Source organism: Sus scrofa, chromosome 15 (genome assembly GCF_054392235.1).
Source record: "Sus scrofa isolate SSC_HxYL_T2T_F1_AM1 chromosome 15, Sscrofa_HxYL_maternal_Yorkshire_Landrace_v2.0, whole genome shotgun sequence".
Taxonomy (NCBI): domain Eukaryota; kingdom Metazoa; phylum Chordata; class Mammalia; order Artiodactyla; family Suidae; genus Sus; species Sus scrofa.
The window spans coordinates 140,018,911-140,034,780 of NC_139397.1; the positions used below are offsets into that span (position 1 = coordinate 140,018,911).

General features: G+C 46.0%; 1 protein-coding gene across 2 annotated transcripts in view; it reads right to left on the minus strand.

Moving 5' to 3' along the window:
* The window catches only part of WDFY1 (WD repeat and FYVE domain containing 1), a 48,884-nt gene that overhangs the window by 12,785 nt on the left and 20,229 nt on the right, over nt 1–15,870 (minus strand). The window contains exons 4-8 of one of the 2 annotated variants that reach the window (XR_014828733.1): nt 10,487–10,541; nt 8,083–8,233; nt 5,599–5,711; nt 3,127–3,306; nt 1,792–1,897 (exon numbers count right to left, since the gene is read on the minus strand). Coding sequence is in view for 1 of the 2 variants with exons in the window: in NM_001243647.1 (NP_001230576.1) it covers nt 1,792–1,897; nt 3,127–3,253; nt 5,599–5,711; nt 8,083–8,233; nt 10,487–10,541 (552 nt within the window). In the remaining variant the exon portion in view is untranslated. 2 annotated transcript variants of the gene reach the window in all.

Here is a 15,870-nt window from a genome sequence, read left to right on the forward strand (position 1 = left end):
AATTCCTTCATTAGATCACAAGCTTCTTGCAGGCAAGAACCTTTGGTAATCCATAAAGTCTGGAAGTGAGTTATTGTCACTTTTTTTTTTTTAATAGACTGAACCCTTTGATTAGATCCCCTAGGGTATGCTAAAGATGCAACTTTATTCAACGAGAATCAGACCCACAAGTAATCCGATGCAACACAGAGCAGGGGTTGCAGGGGATGTAGGAGTTGTAGCGATTGGTGGGAATGCTGCATTCACACCTGGCATCCCACGCAGTGGTGAGCAGCACGCTGGCCCAAGCATTATATAAAAGACAGCACCTGGAACACATCACGCGATGTCACACAACACAGTATGTACTGCAATGTAGTATCATTTGAAAGGCACATTTGGGAGTTCCCATTGTGGCTCAGTGGTTAACGAATCTGACTAGGAACCATGAGATTGTGGGTTTGATCCCTGGACTCACTCAGTGGGTTAAGGATCCAGCGTTGCTGTGAGCTGTGGTGTAGGTCGAAGACATGGCTCAGATCTGGTGTTGCTGTGGCTGTGGTATAGGCCAGCAGCTGCAGCTCTGATTCGACCCCTAGCCTGGGAACTTCCATATGCCACGGGTGCGGCCCTAAAAAGCAAAAAAAAAATAATAATTTTAAGTTTCCAGATTCTATCGCCACCCTTCAGGTGCTTGTTAAATGTTTCTGAAGTTAAACCATATATCTTTAACACCCCCACATACTCTAAAACCTTCTCTGGAATCAACTCCCCTGTATACATCACAGGTTGGAGACGCTACTTGGAAAAGACAGATAACAACACCTGCACTGGCAGAGACGAGAATGGAAATTATCTGACGACATCTCTAAAAAGCCTTGAGAATGTATATACCCTTGACCCACAGGGTCTATTTCCAAAAATTTGTCTGAAATAACTAAACAATCACAAAATGACAAGGTCAGAAATGTCTGCTGCAGCACTATTTAAAATAGAAAAAAGGAGAGACTGTTTAGACAGAGTGTCTGAAGAGCTGGAAGAGACTTCAGAAGTCATCTCATTCAACTATTTCACTTTATGGAAGAAGGAGGAGGAGTTCCCATCATGGCACAGTGGAAACAAATCCGACTAGGAACCATGAGGTTGTAGGTTCAATCCCTGGCCTCGCTCAGTGGGTTAAGGATCTGGCATTGCTGTGAGATGTGGTGTAGGTCGCAGACGTGGCTCAGACCCCAAGTTGCTGTGGCTGTGGGGTAGGCTGGCAGCTGCAGCTCCGACTGGACTCCTACCTAGCCTGGGAACCTCCATATGCCACAAAAAGCAAAAAAAAAAAAAAAAGGAAGAGACTCAGGGAAATTCAGAACTCAGGTTTCCTGAAAAGAAGACTGACATGGATGCAGTGGAAAATAAAAGAGAAAAGAAGTATATTGTCTCAGCTACCTCCCTGGTGCGTCTCAGGGATCCCAGGATAGGTGTGCCTGGGGCCCCCCTCAGAGCGCCTCCACGCAGGGCACTCCTTGGACGCACTGGAGACCGTCTCCAGCGTCATCGCCACGTACTTCTCTGTGAAAACCAGCCGACACACTACGCAGTCTGTGTGTGCTGCCTGTCACTGTGGAAATTCCCCAGAGAGTAGAGAATGCAGTGCAACGTGACACACAGGACACCCTCAGACAGTGACCAGTAAGCACAGCAGTGAGGACCCGGGACTGCCTGTCCCGCCGCTGGCATCTCCAGGGAACAGGTGGAAAAAGGAGAGGCACGTCTGGGGGTCTCTCCCGGTCCGTGTGCCTTGCTCGCTCTCTCTCTCACCTCCTCTCTGCTAACGTCCATGTTCCACACCGCGATTCCGCCGTCCGAGGAACAGGAGACCAGCTGCCTCGTGAGCTGAAGGTAACACAGCGACTGCACCCTGTCACTGCAAAGAGCACAAACACCAGTCACGTGTCTCGAGGGCAACACAGAAACTGTCTTCGTGCTGATTCCCTGCAATCAGCAACTGGCATGTCATCGCTGATTATTCGGTACAGTAACGGGGACCCCAGTATAAACTTCAATTGGCATTCTATAACTCACTAGGGGGAAAAAGAGTTTCTAAGAAGTAAATACCACTACTTTCAAATCAGCCATTAAGAACTGCGGGTCAGAGATGACATGATGACTGTGCTTTTCCAGACCGATCACCTTTCCTTCCCAGGTGCACAAGACTGTTTCTGAACCAGGAGGTAAATCCTACAGGAGGGCTAACCCCCTGACTGGAACAAAATCCGTAAGAGCAAGTAATCAAACACTGTGGAGATGACTGGTGCACGTGCGCAGGTGCACACACGCGCGCGCACGCACACACACACACACACACACACACGGATGGGGAGAAGCCCTGCATGCGTGTCAGCGACGCCCCTGGACGCCCTGCAGGCCTGTGTGGAGACGCTTTCCTTGGCTACTTTTCCACCCGATTCAGCTGACAGCTGACAGCACAGCCTAGTCGCCACCAAGGAGGAAAGGGTTCCTTGTCCTTCCAAAGCCTGAGTACCGAAACATCATAGCTTCTTCTGTGGTTCAAGTCCTCACCTGTGCTCTCTAACCCAAGTCTGCCTGAAGGAGATGTTTCAGGGGCATGATTCCCTGGGAGGAAAAGGTGGGAAGTGGAGTTCCCACACGGCTCATTGGTTAACAAATCCGACTAGGAACCATGAGGTTGCAGGTTCGATCCCTGGCCTCGCTCAGTCGGTTGAGGATCTGGCGTTGCCGGGAGCTGTGGTGTAGGTCGCAGACGTGGCTCGGATCCCGCGTTGCTGTAGCTGTGGTGTAGGCCGGCAGCTACAGCTCCGATTAGACTCCTAGCCTGGGAACCTCCACATGCCGAGGGAGCGGCCCTAGAAAAGGCAAAAAGACAAAAAAAAAAGGTGGGAAGTGCTCTCTGGTCTGAGCAGAAAGAAAACCCTGGCCTCCACTTTTGCTAGAGCGCACCTGACACTCACGCAGGACTAACAGAGAAGGGGTGAGAGGGAGACTGTGCGAGCCCCCACACACGGCCAGCTTAAAAGGTGGGGCTTGGAGGAAGGAGCCTCACGATACGAAAGGCTTCCCCGCCACCTCACCCTGCCTCGGATTCTTTCCCCACCCACGCCAACAGCCACGCACTGATGTCCCTGGAGCAAGAGCGTGCGGCCTTTCCTTCCTCCGATGTCCCACATGATGATGCTGTTGTCAGAGGCTCCTGAGAAGAGCAACCGCTGAATGGGCTCCCACCAGAGGCAGGCGATGCCACCTAGGAGGGAGAGAGGGCGCTTGACGTCACTCTCCAGCAGGGTACACACACACCTTTGAGAAGAGAAGAGGCAACCAGGACCAGGTGAGTCTTTAAGTTGAAACCTGTCTTCGTTGTGCAAAGAGGGGCTCCACCCTTTACCACGAGTCCCAGAGAAGACACGGCTCATCCAGGACCCCCAGCTCCCAGACTAGGATTTTCAGTGGTACATCAAACTACTCTGAACATAAACATGCTTAAAAATGATCTTCTTCATCTGTACCTAAATGTTTTTAAATAGCTATACATGAGGGCAGAAAAAGCTTTTGAAGAAAAAAAATAGCTACTACTATTTAATGAGAAAAGACAGTGAAATCTTCTGTGGTTATCGTATGCAAGATAAAAATCTAGATTATTCCAGGGCTCTGGGACCTTGTAAGTGTTTTATCCCAGGATGCCTATGTTTAAGAAAATTAAGTCTCAGGGAAAAAAAAAAAAAAAAAAAAAAGACCTGTAGGTGTACCACACACAATTATGCCAAGAATTTAGGTTAAAAATGCAAACCCTATTTTTTACACTCTATTTTGGCTAAACGAGCAAATTTGATACCCTTGGGAAAATCTTTCTACAGATTTCTCTTTCAACAGATCTATTCATTGTTCCACTGATTGCTACTTGCCTAAAAAAAAAAAAAAAAAAGAAAGAAAGAAAAAAGAAAATTGAACCAGTTACACAAGCTAATAATATTTTTGGTGGATATACAGAAAATAAAGCCATAGTCAAAAGCAAACAACAGAGACTAGTTTCTCACAGAAGCTTAACAAAAGTGAAGAAAGAAGTATTGTGCAAAACTGGCTTCAGGGATCAGTTCTGCAGAAACCCTGACCCTGTCTGATCATATGCCCCACGCACTTCAGCCAGAGGCCTAACAGCAGACAAGCAAGGTCTTTCTACAGGAGTCCTGCTAAGTAGTTATCAGTGCCCATTCTGTCCTTAGCAACTCGGGGACTACCTAAGAGCCTGGGGATCATGAGACCATTAGTCATAAACAGGAGGTGGTTTCTGCAGGGCCTGTGCTTTCCTGCCCAAATCTATTCTAACATACTGTCCTTCTCTCTCCCTTTACCTCTACAAGGTCCCTTGATCTGAAAGACTCAGTTTCACCTAAATGGATCAGTTAGAGAGGACATTTAATCGGTTAGACTTAAAAACACTATTGGGGGGAGTCCTGTTCATGGCTCGGTGGTTAACGAACCCAACTAGGATCCACGAGGATGCAGATTCGATCTCTGGCCTCACTCAGTGGGTCAGCGATCTGGTATTGCCGTGAGCTGTGGTGTAGGTCAGAGACTCGGCTTGGATCCCGTGTTGCTGTGGCTGTGGTGCAGACTGGCAGCTGCAGCGCTGATTCGACCCCTAGCCTGGGAATTTCCTCAGGCCATAGGTGTGGCCCTAAAAAGCAAAACAAACAAAAAAACCCCCACTATTTTCATAAATAAGACCTTTTTTTTTGTCTTTTTAGGGTTGCACCTGTGGCATATGGAGGTTCCCAGGGTAGGGGGTGAATTGGAGCTACAGCTGTGGGCCCACATCACAACCACAGCAATGCAGGATCCAATCCAAATCTACAACCTACACGACAGCTCACGGCAATGCCAGATCCTGAACCCACTGAGCAAAGCCAGGGATCAAACCCACAACCTCATGGTTCCTAGTCGGATTCATTTCTGCTGTGCTATGATGGGAACTCCAACAAGACCACTATTAATTCCTTCAACAAACCTCCAATTCCTCAACCTGAACCAGATGGCCTCAGAGCTTCTCATTTGTTACTCAATATAGCCAACTGAGTTTTAAAACCTTTCTACGAAGCCCTGCCAATTCACCAACAGTACAGAAATAATAAAATTCTACCCAGTTGTTCCTTTCCCTCGGCCCCTCCCAGGGGAAGTTTCCCATGTAAGATATCAGCCCCAACATTTCTCCTACTTGTACTGACTTACCAAGTCTTGTTCGGTGTCCTAGAAAGTGACAAATTTAAAACAGTAATAATAACATTCTTCCAAAGGTCTTAACATTTATAAGAAATTTTAACAGGTCTTCTGAAGATAATTTAAGAAGGTAAATAAAACAGAAAGTATTACCCACAATCTAGAAGGGATTCTGACAACAATGAAACTCAGCCCAACAGTTTGCCTTCCCTTAGTTTCCACACTTTGAGATCTCTTTGAGACTTAAATCCCTTATCTGGCCATTCAAGCTGAAATCTGACGGATTATAGACAGATCATTTGTGAAACCACAGAGCTGGGAATTAAATCTCGATGGCCAAATTAGGTGAAAAACAGCAGCGATTACACAGCCTACCTTCATGTCCTTTAAGGGTTGTAATAACTGAACAGGTGTTCTGTTCGAGCTTCAGCAAGGTGATCTGTCCAGAATAGTCACCAACAAAAGCATACTGAGTATCAAAATCATATCTGTGAAGAAGCAGTCAAGGATATTCAACACAATCCATCTCAAAGGGATGAAACAGAAAATGCACATTCTAAAGAGAATAAGCACGAACCTAAAACGATGAGAAAAGCAATACCCAACTGAAAATCATACATGTAAATATTGAAGACAAACATGTTTTAAGCTAGAGTTATCAGGAAAATTAATATTCATTCATTCAACAAGAATTGACCAAGTCCCTTTTACTTACTATTCCAACCAATATCCTAGGAACCGGCAATAAAAAAGAGTTAATAAAGACAGACATGAAAACAAGTAATTAAAATGAAATTATAATAAAATACTCAAGGAGTTCCCGTCATAGCACAGCAGAAATGAATCCCACTAGGAACCATGAGGTTGCGGGTTCGATCCCTGCCCTTGCTCAGTGGGTTAACGATCCGGCGTTGCCGTGAGCTGTGGTGTAGGTCGCAAACTCAGCTCAGATCTGGCGTTGCTGTGGCTCTGGAGAAGGCCAGCAGCAACAACTCCGATTAGACCCCTTAGCCTGGGAACCTTCTTATGCCGTGGGTGCGGCCTTAAAAAGGCAAAAAAAGGAGTTCCTATCGTGGCGCAGTGGTTAACGAATCCGACTAGGAACCATGAGGTTGCGGGTTCGGTCCCTGCCCTTGCTCAGTGGGTTAAGGATCCGGTGCTGCCGTGAGCTGTGGTATGGGTCACAGACGCGGCTCGGATCCGGTGTTGCTGTGGCTCTGGCATAGGCCGGCAGCTACAGCTCTGATTAGACCCCTGGCCTGGGAACCTCCATATGCTGCGGGAGTGGCCCAAGAAATGGCAAAAAGACAAAAAATAAATAAATAAATAAATAAATAATAAAAATAATAATAAAAAGGCAAAAAAAATAATAACACTGAAAGCAGTAAGAAAGAATGGGAAGAAAATTGCTTCTTGTGAAATTTCTCTGGAAATAATGTGAAACTAACAGCAAATACGGACGTGAACCCATCTTTCTTTGCGGCCTCGATGATTTCACTTTAAGTGAAGAGGGTGGTTTACTTCAAATTGCTGTGGAGAGTTTAATCATCCAAAAGCAGTTACTTGGGGTAGCAGTAAATTTATGATTTAAAGATATATTAACTATCAGAAAGCATTCATCACTTTCTTGGTCATTTTACGGCTGGAGAAATTCTTGGCAAATCAACTCGCATACAAGGGTTAACTATTATTTCAATTCCAAGACAAGGACCGTAGGAGGGCCCTGATTATGTGATTCTATGCCCTTTTCTATCAACCCATATGAAAGCTTAATATACAACAGAAAAGCCTATTCAGCACACAACACATCTGAGTATTTTTCCCTTATTTGATCCTCAAGTGTATGAACTATTTCAAATATCTCATGATGTGCATTCGTTCACAGCAAACATTTTCAATAATGACTTTCAGTGGAAAAAAAGAATCGTACTACACCAAAGGTCAGCCCTGAAACAAGCCACGATGGGCATTTGCCTGCAGCTGACAGCTGTGATCCTGCCATCAACAGATACACAGCTACATACCCAGCCCCGAGCAAGAGAGTGCTACGTGAGACAAATACCACGTAGCAGCAGAAAAATCTCCAAATGGCAATTTCGTAACATTTTGGGGATCCCGAGGCACCTCTGGGAGTATTATAAGGATTATTAACTTTCTCTAAACACACAAAAGACTACAAAACTCCTTGTAGCCCACTTCTGAATTCCAGAGCCACCCACCCTTATTATATTCTCTTATAAGGTCTACAAATAACTAATTACTAGAAGATTTATTCCTTTTTTATTTATACAACAAAAACTCTTTTCTTTCACTTTGGAGAGGAAAGGAGTGAGGAGAGGGGTTTGCATTAACGAGGTTTAGGTTTTCCGAGATTTTGTATTAAAATACATATGTATAGCACTTCCCAGCAGAGAACGGCAAGTCATTTGATTATTTTGTCTTGTTTTGTTTTTTAGGGCCACGCCTGTGGCACATGGAAGTTCTCAGGCTAGGGGTCAAATCAGAGCTGCAGCTGCCAACCGTGCCACAGCCACGGCCACATCAGATCGGAGCCGCATCTGTGACCTACACCACAGCTCACGGCAACGCCGGATCCCCAACCCACTGAGAGAGGCCAGGGATCGAACCTGCATCGTCATGGATACTAGTCAGTTTCATAACCTGCTGAGCCACAACAGGAATTCTCTAATTATTTATTATATTTAATAAACCAATTTTATACCAAAGAAAAGTAGAGACGGAAAGTCTCGGATTTTATGTGAAACATTTAGGCATCACCCAGTCTTGGGATCCCAATTGGCAACCCATGATCAAGACAAGGAGGCAGGGGCAGGAGCTGGTCAGCCCTAGGAAGGATACTGTAAACACGAAGCCCAGGAAGTGAAGAAGTGCTTCCCGAGCATGTTTCCACTGCGGGTGCACATCCAGCTGACACACTTGTCGTGGCCAGTGCTGATCACCCACTCCGCAGCCAGGCTGAAGATAATCGCAGACACCCGGTTCTGATGAGCTGTGGGAACAGAAAGGGAACATCTGCGCCTTTTGGGAAGAAATGTCACCTCTGGCCTTCAGTGTCTAACGGGTGAGAAGTGAGCCCGCCCTGCCCTCCTCAACCTGGTCCGCCCGCAGACTCAGAGGCTAAGCAGTCCTATCCTGCAAACACCTGCACTCTGAACAAGTCTTCAGAGAACCTGCCTTCCCCCAACCCATAATCGCCCTGCCTGTGCCTCTCTACAGAGAGGACAACCAAAAGCTAGAAATCATTGAAGAGAAACTCTCAAGAGAGATTCAAATAACATATAAGAGAACCGATTAAACACACACACACGCACACACCCCACACTTGACTATCAGTGAGTTCCATATGGAAAGCAGCAATCTTTTCTTTCTTACATTTTCTTACAGTATGCAGAAGTTCCCAGGCCAGGGACTGAACCTACACCACAGCAGTGACCCAAGTCACGGCAGTGGCAATGCTGGATTCTTAACTCACTAAGCCACCAGGGAACTCCACAGCAATCTTTTCTTAACAGAAGTTTTCCTACTGTCTGTAGCTTTAGTGTTTTGACCTTTTAGAAAACACTGGCACTATAAAAAAAGAAACTAAAATGTTCTGAAATTTAAAAATAATGTAAGCATTTTGTTTCTGGAATAATCTGTTTGTCTGTAACTTTTAATTATTTGTAAAATGAAGCATTTTGATTATTGGTAAAACAAAGTTCCGTATTCCAAAGTAATAGCTGAGAATGAGGAAGGTGGTTCCATGACCTAACTTCTGGAACATTTGTATTTTCAGGTCAATTTCAAGTCACACCAGGGCAGTAACCTATCTATGCCGCCATATAGGACCATGTGTGTTGTTTAATAAATGTCCACTCTGGTGAATGAGGGCAAAGGCTAAACAGAGATCTCTCTCACCTTGTTCTCAACTGTTTAGGCAGGTTTAAAAAAAATGGAGGGACACTTTCTTATAAATTAATTAGGAAACACTACAACTCCCTGGGAATACAGGCAAATTCACCAACAGGTATTCATAAAATGCAACAAATGGCCAACATGAAATAAAGCTTAAATAACTGTAAAACTGAAAACTATTTTGACTATCAAACTGGCAATAAATAAGAGTTCCCATCATAGCTCAGTGGTAATGAATCCAACTAGTATCCATGAGGACTCAGGTTTGACCCCTGGCCTCAATCAGTGGGTTAGGGATCCGGTGTTGCCAGTGAGCAGTGATACAGGTCACAGATGCAGCTTGGATCTGGCGTGGCTGTGGCTGTGGCGTAGGCTGACAGCTACAGCTCCAATTCAACCCCTAGCCTGGGACCCACCATATGCCACAGGTATAGCCCTAAAAAGATGAAAAAAAAAAAATGACAATAAACACATAAAAAGAGCAATGAAAACTTAATCAACAGGCACTCTCAACCATCACTCATTAAAAAATTTACACTATTGCTGGAAAGAACTGTGCAAAATAAATCTAGAGTATTAAAAAAAAAGTTTTGAAGTTTGGCCCAGGAGTTCCCGTCGTGGCTCAGTGGTTAATGAATCCGACCAGGAACCATGAGGTTGAGGGTTCAATTCCTGGCCTTGATCAGTGGGTTAAGGATCCGGCATTGCTGTGAGCCATGGTATAGGTCACAGGCGCAGCTCGGATCTGGTGTTGCTGTGGCTGTGGCGTAGAACAGCAGCTACAGCTCCGATTAGCCCCCTAGCCTGGGAACCTCCATATGCCGCAGGAGCAGCCCTAGAAAAGGCAAAAAGACAAAAAATAAATAAATAAAAATAAATAAATAAAGTTGGGCCCAGTTATTCCACTTTTAGGAATCTCTCTTAAACAGAAGTGATCAAAGTTACAGGATCAGAGTCAGAGTAAACATCAAGGACACACACACACACACACGTATGTATAAACACATATAGAGAAATACACACACTCACTGATATACATACACACCATCATATATGTTAATATGTTATCAAAAAAATGGAAGCAGTAGACGTTTTCAAAAATAGAAGAATGGTTAAATTAAATCTGATACATGCACCCAACGGAACAGTATACAAAAGTTTAAATGTTAATAAGCAGGAAAAGGATCATAAATAAACTCTAAAGAGCTAACAGCCTCTCACATAACTGGGGGTAACAAAACTTCCAAAAGGTTAAAGTGGAAACCTAATTTTGAACAGAAGCCATGGTGTTCTAGTTTTGTGTGTGCACATCTATGTGTATATGTATACGAGTAAATATCACAATTACCTGGGTAGGTCTTGATAAAGTTCATTTTATTAAAATCTTCAGAAATATGAAATTCCTAAAAGCAAACACATGCAATAAGAAAAGAGTTACGGTTCTGGAGTTCCTGTCGTGGCGCAGTGGTTAACACATCTGACTAGGAACCATGAGGTTGCCGGTTTGATCCCTGGCCTTGCTCAGTGGGTTAAGGATCCAGCGTTGCCGTGAACTGCGGTGTAGGTTGCAGATGTGGCTTGGATCCCCAGTTGCCGTGGCTCTGGTGTAGGCCGGCGGGATACAGCTCCAATTAGACCCCAGCCTGGGAACCTCCATATGCTGCGGGTGCGGCCCTAGAAAAGGCAAAAATTTTAAAAATTAAAAAAATTAACAAAAGAAAGAAGAAAGAAAACACTTATGGTTTTAAAAACAACAGAAACTTAACTTTCAAAAGGAAGTAAAATCCAAAATTGGCCAACACCAGCCTTGAGACTAGTTACATCAGAACACTATGAATTGCTTCTTTCGTCAGAGCTGTCCGCAGGACACCATTTCTTTTGGGACCAGACAAATAAAGGAAGTGCTGCTGAGCAGCACAGCATTTTTGTCCAATTCTTCCTTTACAAATGAGTGCTCTGCATTTCCTCTTCCTCTAACTGCAAAGGAGCCACTCTGTTAACTGTGCTCCCTTGTCTTCACTAAAATTCCCTCAAGATGATACATATAAAGCAAAACTACAAAGATTCATTAACAGCAGAGTTCTCAGCCCCAGTGAAAATAAGGCATTGGGTATCTGAAGCAACACAAGGGGCAACATATAAACACACACACAAAAAGGTAAATTTAGAGATTGTGGATGGTTTTCTTTTTTTATATATACACTTGTATTTTCCAGAATTTTTAGAGACTATGTAATACTTTATAACTAAGGAAAAAATTAAGGTGCTCCCACTGTGGTGCAACAGGATGGGCGGTGTCCATGGAGCGCTGGGATGCAGATTCAATCCCAGGCCTGGCACAGTGGGTTGAGAACCCCTCACTGCTGCAGCTGCCTGCTCTGGAAACTCCCTATGCCCTGGGGTGGCCACAAAAAAATTAGAAGTATATACTTCTTAATGAAAAAGTTAGCCTTTGTATGACAGAAGTTCCCGCTGTGGCTCATTACTAGTGGTTATGAACGCGTCTAGTATCCATGAGCATGAGGGTTTGATCCCTGGCCTTGCTCAGTGGTTAAGGATCCAGTATCGCCATGACCTGTGGTGTAGGTCACAGACGCGGCTCAGATCTGGTATTGCTGTGGCTGTGGTGTAGGCCGGCAGCTGCAGTTTGGATTCAACCCCTAGCCTGGGAACCTCCATATGCCACAAGTGCAGCCCTAAAAAGAAAAAGAAAAAGAAAAAAAAAGAGAAAAAAAAAAAAGTTTTAGCATGAAATTGAGAAGATAAAACTCTGAAGAAAAAGCATTAATTAAAATTTCTACTGATCAATGTTAAATTGATAAGTTCTTAAGGGTCTAGATAATGTGGACATCATGAATTATTGATTGGTCAGAATTAAAACAGAAAACCTGCAAAGGAATTACCAACTCCTTGTTCTCCATCTTGGTTTTACAAAGTACAAAAATGTATCAGCATTTTACATACATTAATCTCTGCTGGGGCAAAAAAATCAATAGATCAATACTAACTAATGACAAATTGAATTGACACTGCCCCTTTCCACTGAAGAGCTGAAAGAGTTTTAATACGCTCTCCTACAACCGCAGAGCGTACCCCTGTACCAGGAGCTATAAGAAGGGTCCCTGTGGAAACAGCTGTGTGACCACTGCCACCACTAGAGAGGCTATTTGAGGCTTGCACTCATGGCTTCTTGTTATATCTGAGTATGCACATCACCATACTATTCCTAGAGAACCTTCCGAAGGAGAAAAACAAGACCACTGGCATTTATTACTACACAATGTATTTACAGCAGCTCCAAGCTGGTGGGCACTGACTCCCCAACCCCAGAGCCCCCCAGCCCTCAACACCTGTTGAGTGAATTGCTTACGCAGACAGCCTGTCCTTTCTCCTGGCTCTTTCCTTCTTGGCCCTTAAACAGAGTCAGGGCTCCTTCTCCTTTAATTTAAAAAGCAAAAGCAACAAAACCCTCTCGGCAATACTACAACCTTCCTGGTCCCCTCCTCAGCCAAAATCTTCTCTACAGATCATCCCGCTCTCGAAACATTCATGCTCTCTAGCTCCTCACCCCGTCACTCATCAATCCTCCACACCCCAGGGCACCATCCCCACAGCATGGAAAGGGCTCTCCCTGCAACACCAGCTGCTAACCGCCACCCCCAAGGTCATGTTCCAGCCCTGATCTCATCCCCTCTCTGCCCTCCCTGAAACTTACTGCCTCTCCGGCCTCTACGACCACACTGTCCTGGCTGGCCTTCCTCCCACTCTGCCTATTATTCTGTCTCCCCTGTGGGTTCCCAACCCCTGGACTGACATGCCCCAGTGACTGTGACCTTGGCCCTCCGCTCTTCTCAACCTACCTGCTATCCCTAACTGACGCCAGTGACCAGCGTAGCCTCCACTGAGACTTAAATCAGAGGACTCCCAACCCCGGCCCACACCAAGCCCTTGAGATTCAGGCCCATGAACCCAACTGTTAAAACTGAGCCCATCACGTTTCCCCTCAAGATCAGTATCTTTTCTGTCTCCGGGAGCAGCTAATTATTTGCCACCATCCAGGCTAGAAGTCTGGAATCTGTCCTACACGCACTGCTCTCGATTAAACACCTCCACCTAATCAAACATTGATTGTCTGTTACCCAGACAGTTCTAACAGCCATCATTTCATCTCCATCACCATCCCCGTGTTCACAGTCTCATACTGGGGTCCTCTTCCGCTTCCCAAATGGCACCCCACTTTCAGCCTGGACTTCCCAAACCCACTTTCCACATATCAGGACTCTAAGCTAACAAGACAGACACCTGGCCCTTCCACGGCCCTGCCTGGTGCTCTTCACTGGCTCCCATCGTGCAGTGACTCCCTAGTGCACTCGATCCGAAGGGTCACCAAAAGGACTTGCTAGAATACAGATTCCCAGGCTCCCTCCCCACTGGTTCTGAAGCTGCGGGTCTGGCATGGAGCCAGGGAATGCGTATTTTAATAAGTTCCCTAAATGATGCATAGGACTGACTATGCGAGTTTGGGAAGCTCAGCTTACAGGATGCAGTCTACACTCCTTAAACGCACTCAGGATCATTTCCCCTTCCTCCCTGGCAGGCCTCCCCATCAACCCCACTCCTAAGTCAGAGTCATTCAGAACTCAGGCCGGCGTCCTGTCTGCTCTCCCCTGGTGATAGCAGCTCTTCTTACGGCTTGAAAGATACCTTATGTGCAAATGACTCCCCAGCCCAGGCTCCCCCTGGGCTCCAGGCCTGCAAATCCAACGCCAACTCCACATGGCCACTGGGCATCTCGCTGTACATCGAAACTGTACAGGTGGCCCCCCGTGGTCCTCTTTCCCTCCACGGCCCTTCTCCCCACACACCCCCACGCCTTTCTCTTCTCAATAAATGATACCGCTGTCCATCAGTTACTCAAGCCAGAAAGCTCTCTGTCACCTGACTTGCTTCTCTTCCTCCCTCCCTGCAGCCCATCCCTGACAGATGCATCTCGAGCCACCTGCTTCTATCCATCCTCACTGCCACCACCCTCTCCTGCCTGTACTGCCACGACACCTGATGTTCCCGCCTCCACTCTAATTGCCCCTCATCCGCTGGGCAACCAGAGGGATCTTTCACAAATACAAATTACATCACACCATCCCTCTGCTGAAAACTCTGTGAGAGTTCCCAGCAGTGTTTACAAAACTTAAAACTCCACCCAGACCTGCGAGGGCCTGCATGACCTGGCCCCAGCCCACGTGCCCCATCGCACCTTGGGCCTGCCCCGTCACTCAGCACCATGCAGCCAAGAAGAACCACTCTCTGGTCCTCAGGCCCAGAGATCTTCCTGCCTGGAGCCTTCATGCATATCCTCACTTCCGGAAAACTTACTCTGGCCCTGCCTGGCTGTCTCTTGCCCAGCCTTCAGGCACTAGCTGAGTGTCACAGCCCTAGAGCAGCCCTCCTTCCAGAGGATGCTATCCGAGAGGGGGTGGGAGGTGGGGTGCACACCCCTGTGCGGGCCTATTCTCACTGCACCTGTTCATTTCTTCATAGCATCTATCACCACTTGTGAATTGATGTTTACCTGTATATTACCTGTCCCTCCCACTAGGCCACAGAGCCCTGAGAATAGGGCCCTTGTCTACTCTCTTCCTAAATGATCACTCTGCACCACACCTAGAGCGGAACAGGACCTGAACGCAAGGCTCTCTAGGACCTGCTCCAGCCGCCCCTTCAGTCTCCAGTGTTTAATGCTGCAAAGCTGCTTCATTCTCCTTCCCTGCATACACTCTGACTTTAAAACTTCTTGGAGTTCCCGTCTTGGCGCAGCAGAAACGAATCTGACTAGGAACCATGAGGTTGCAAGTTTGATTCCTGGCCTCGTTTCAGTGGGTTAAGGATCTGGTGTTGCCCTGAGCTATGGTGTAGGTCACAGATGCGGCTTGGCTCTGACGTTGCTGTGGCTCTGGCACAGGCCGGCAGCAACAGCTCCAGTTCCATCCCTAGCCTGGGAACCTCCATATGCCGCAGGTGCGGCCCTAAAAAGACAAAAAAAAAAAAACTTCTCTGTCTCTGCTCACACTGTCCTGTCTGAGGTCCTCTGCCTCCCCCTGCGACTCAGCATAGCAACAGGCCAGCTGAGAGCTCCCGCCAGGGGTAGGCACCATGGCAAGTTCTCACGGCTCCCGTGTGCACTCACTATGGCTCTACTTACTACACCACTTTACACGTAATAGAACGTCACTAGCTAAATCTTGTTTATTGTTCCCACTGCCAGTTCCATAAAGCAATACAACTCAAAGTGCGGTCTTCAGACCACCGGTCCTGGTGAAAGGAGGAGAGAAACAGAGAATGAGTGTTCAGAAACCTGTTTTTCACTTTCAACATAGTATGCCATCAACTACTTAGATATTCAATACTTGCTATTACAAAATAGACTTTGTGTTAAGTGATTTTGCCCAACTGTAGGATACTGTGAGTGTTCTGAACACTTTAAGATAGGCCAGGCTAAGCTATGACATTCAGAAGATTAGGTGATTCAAAATATATTTTAAACTTATGACAGGTTTATCAGGATATAACCCCATCATAAGCCAAGATCTTAAATCTGGGAAGATCTACAGTTTACAATTAAGCACTAACTAAAAGCAATCCACTTTTAGGTCTAACTACCTTTTTTTTTTTTTTTTTTAAGGGCTGCATTGCAGCATATGGAGGTCCCAGGCTAGGGGTGGAATTGGAGCTGTT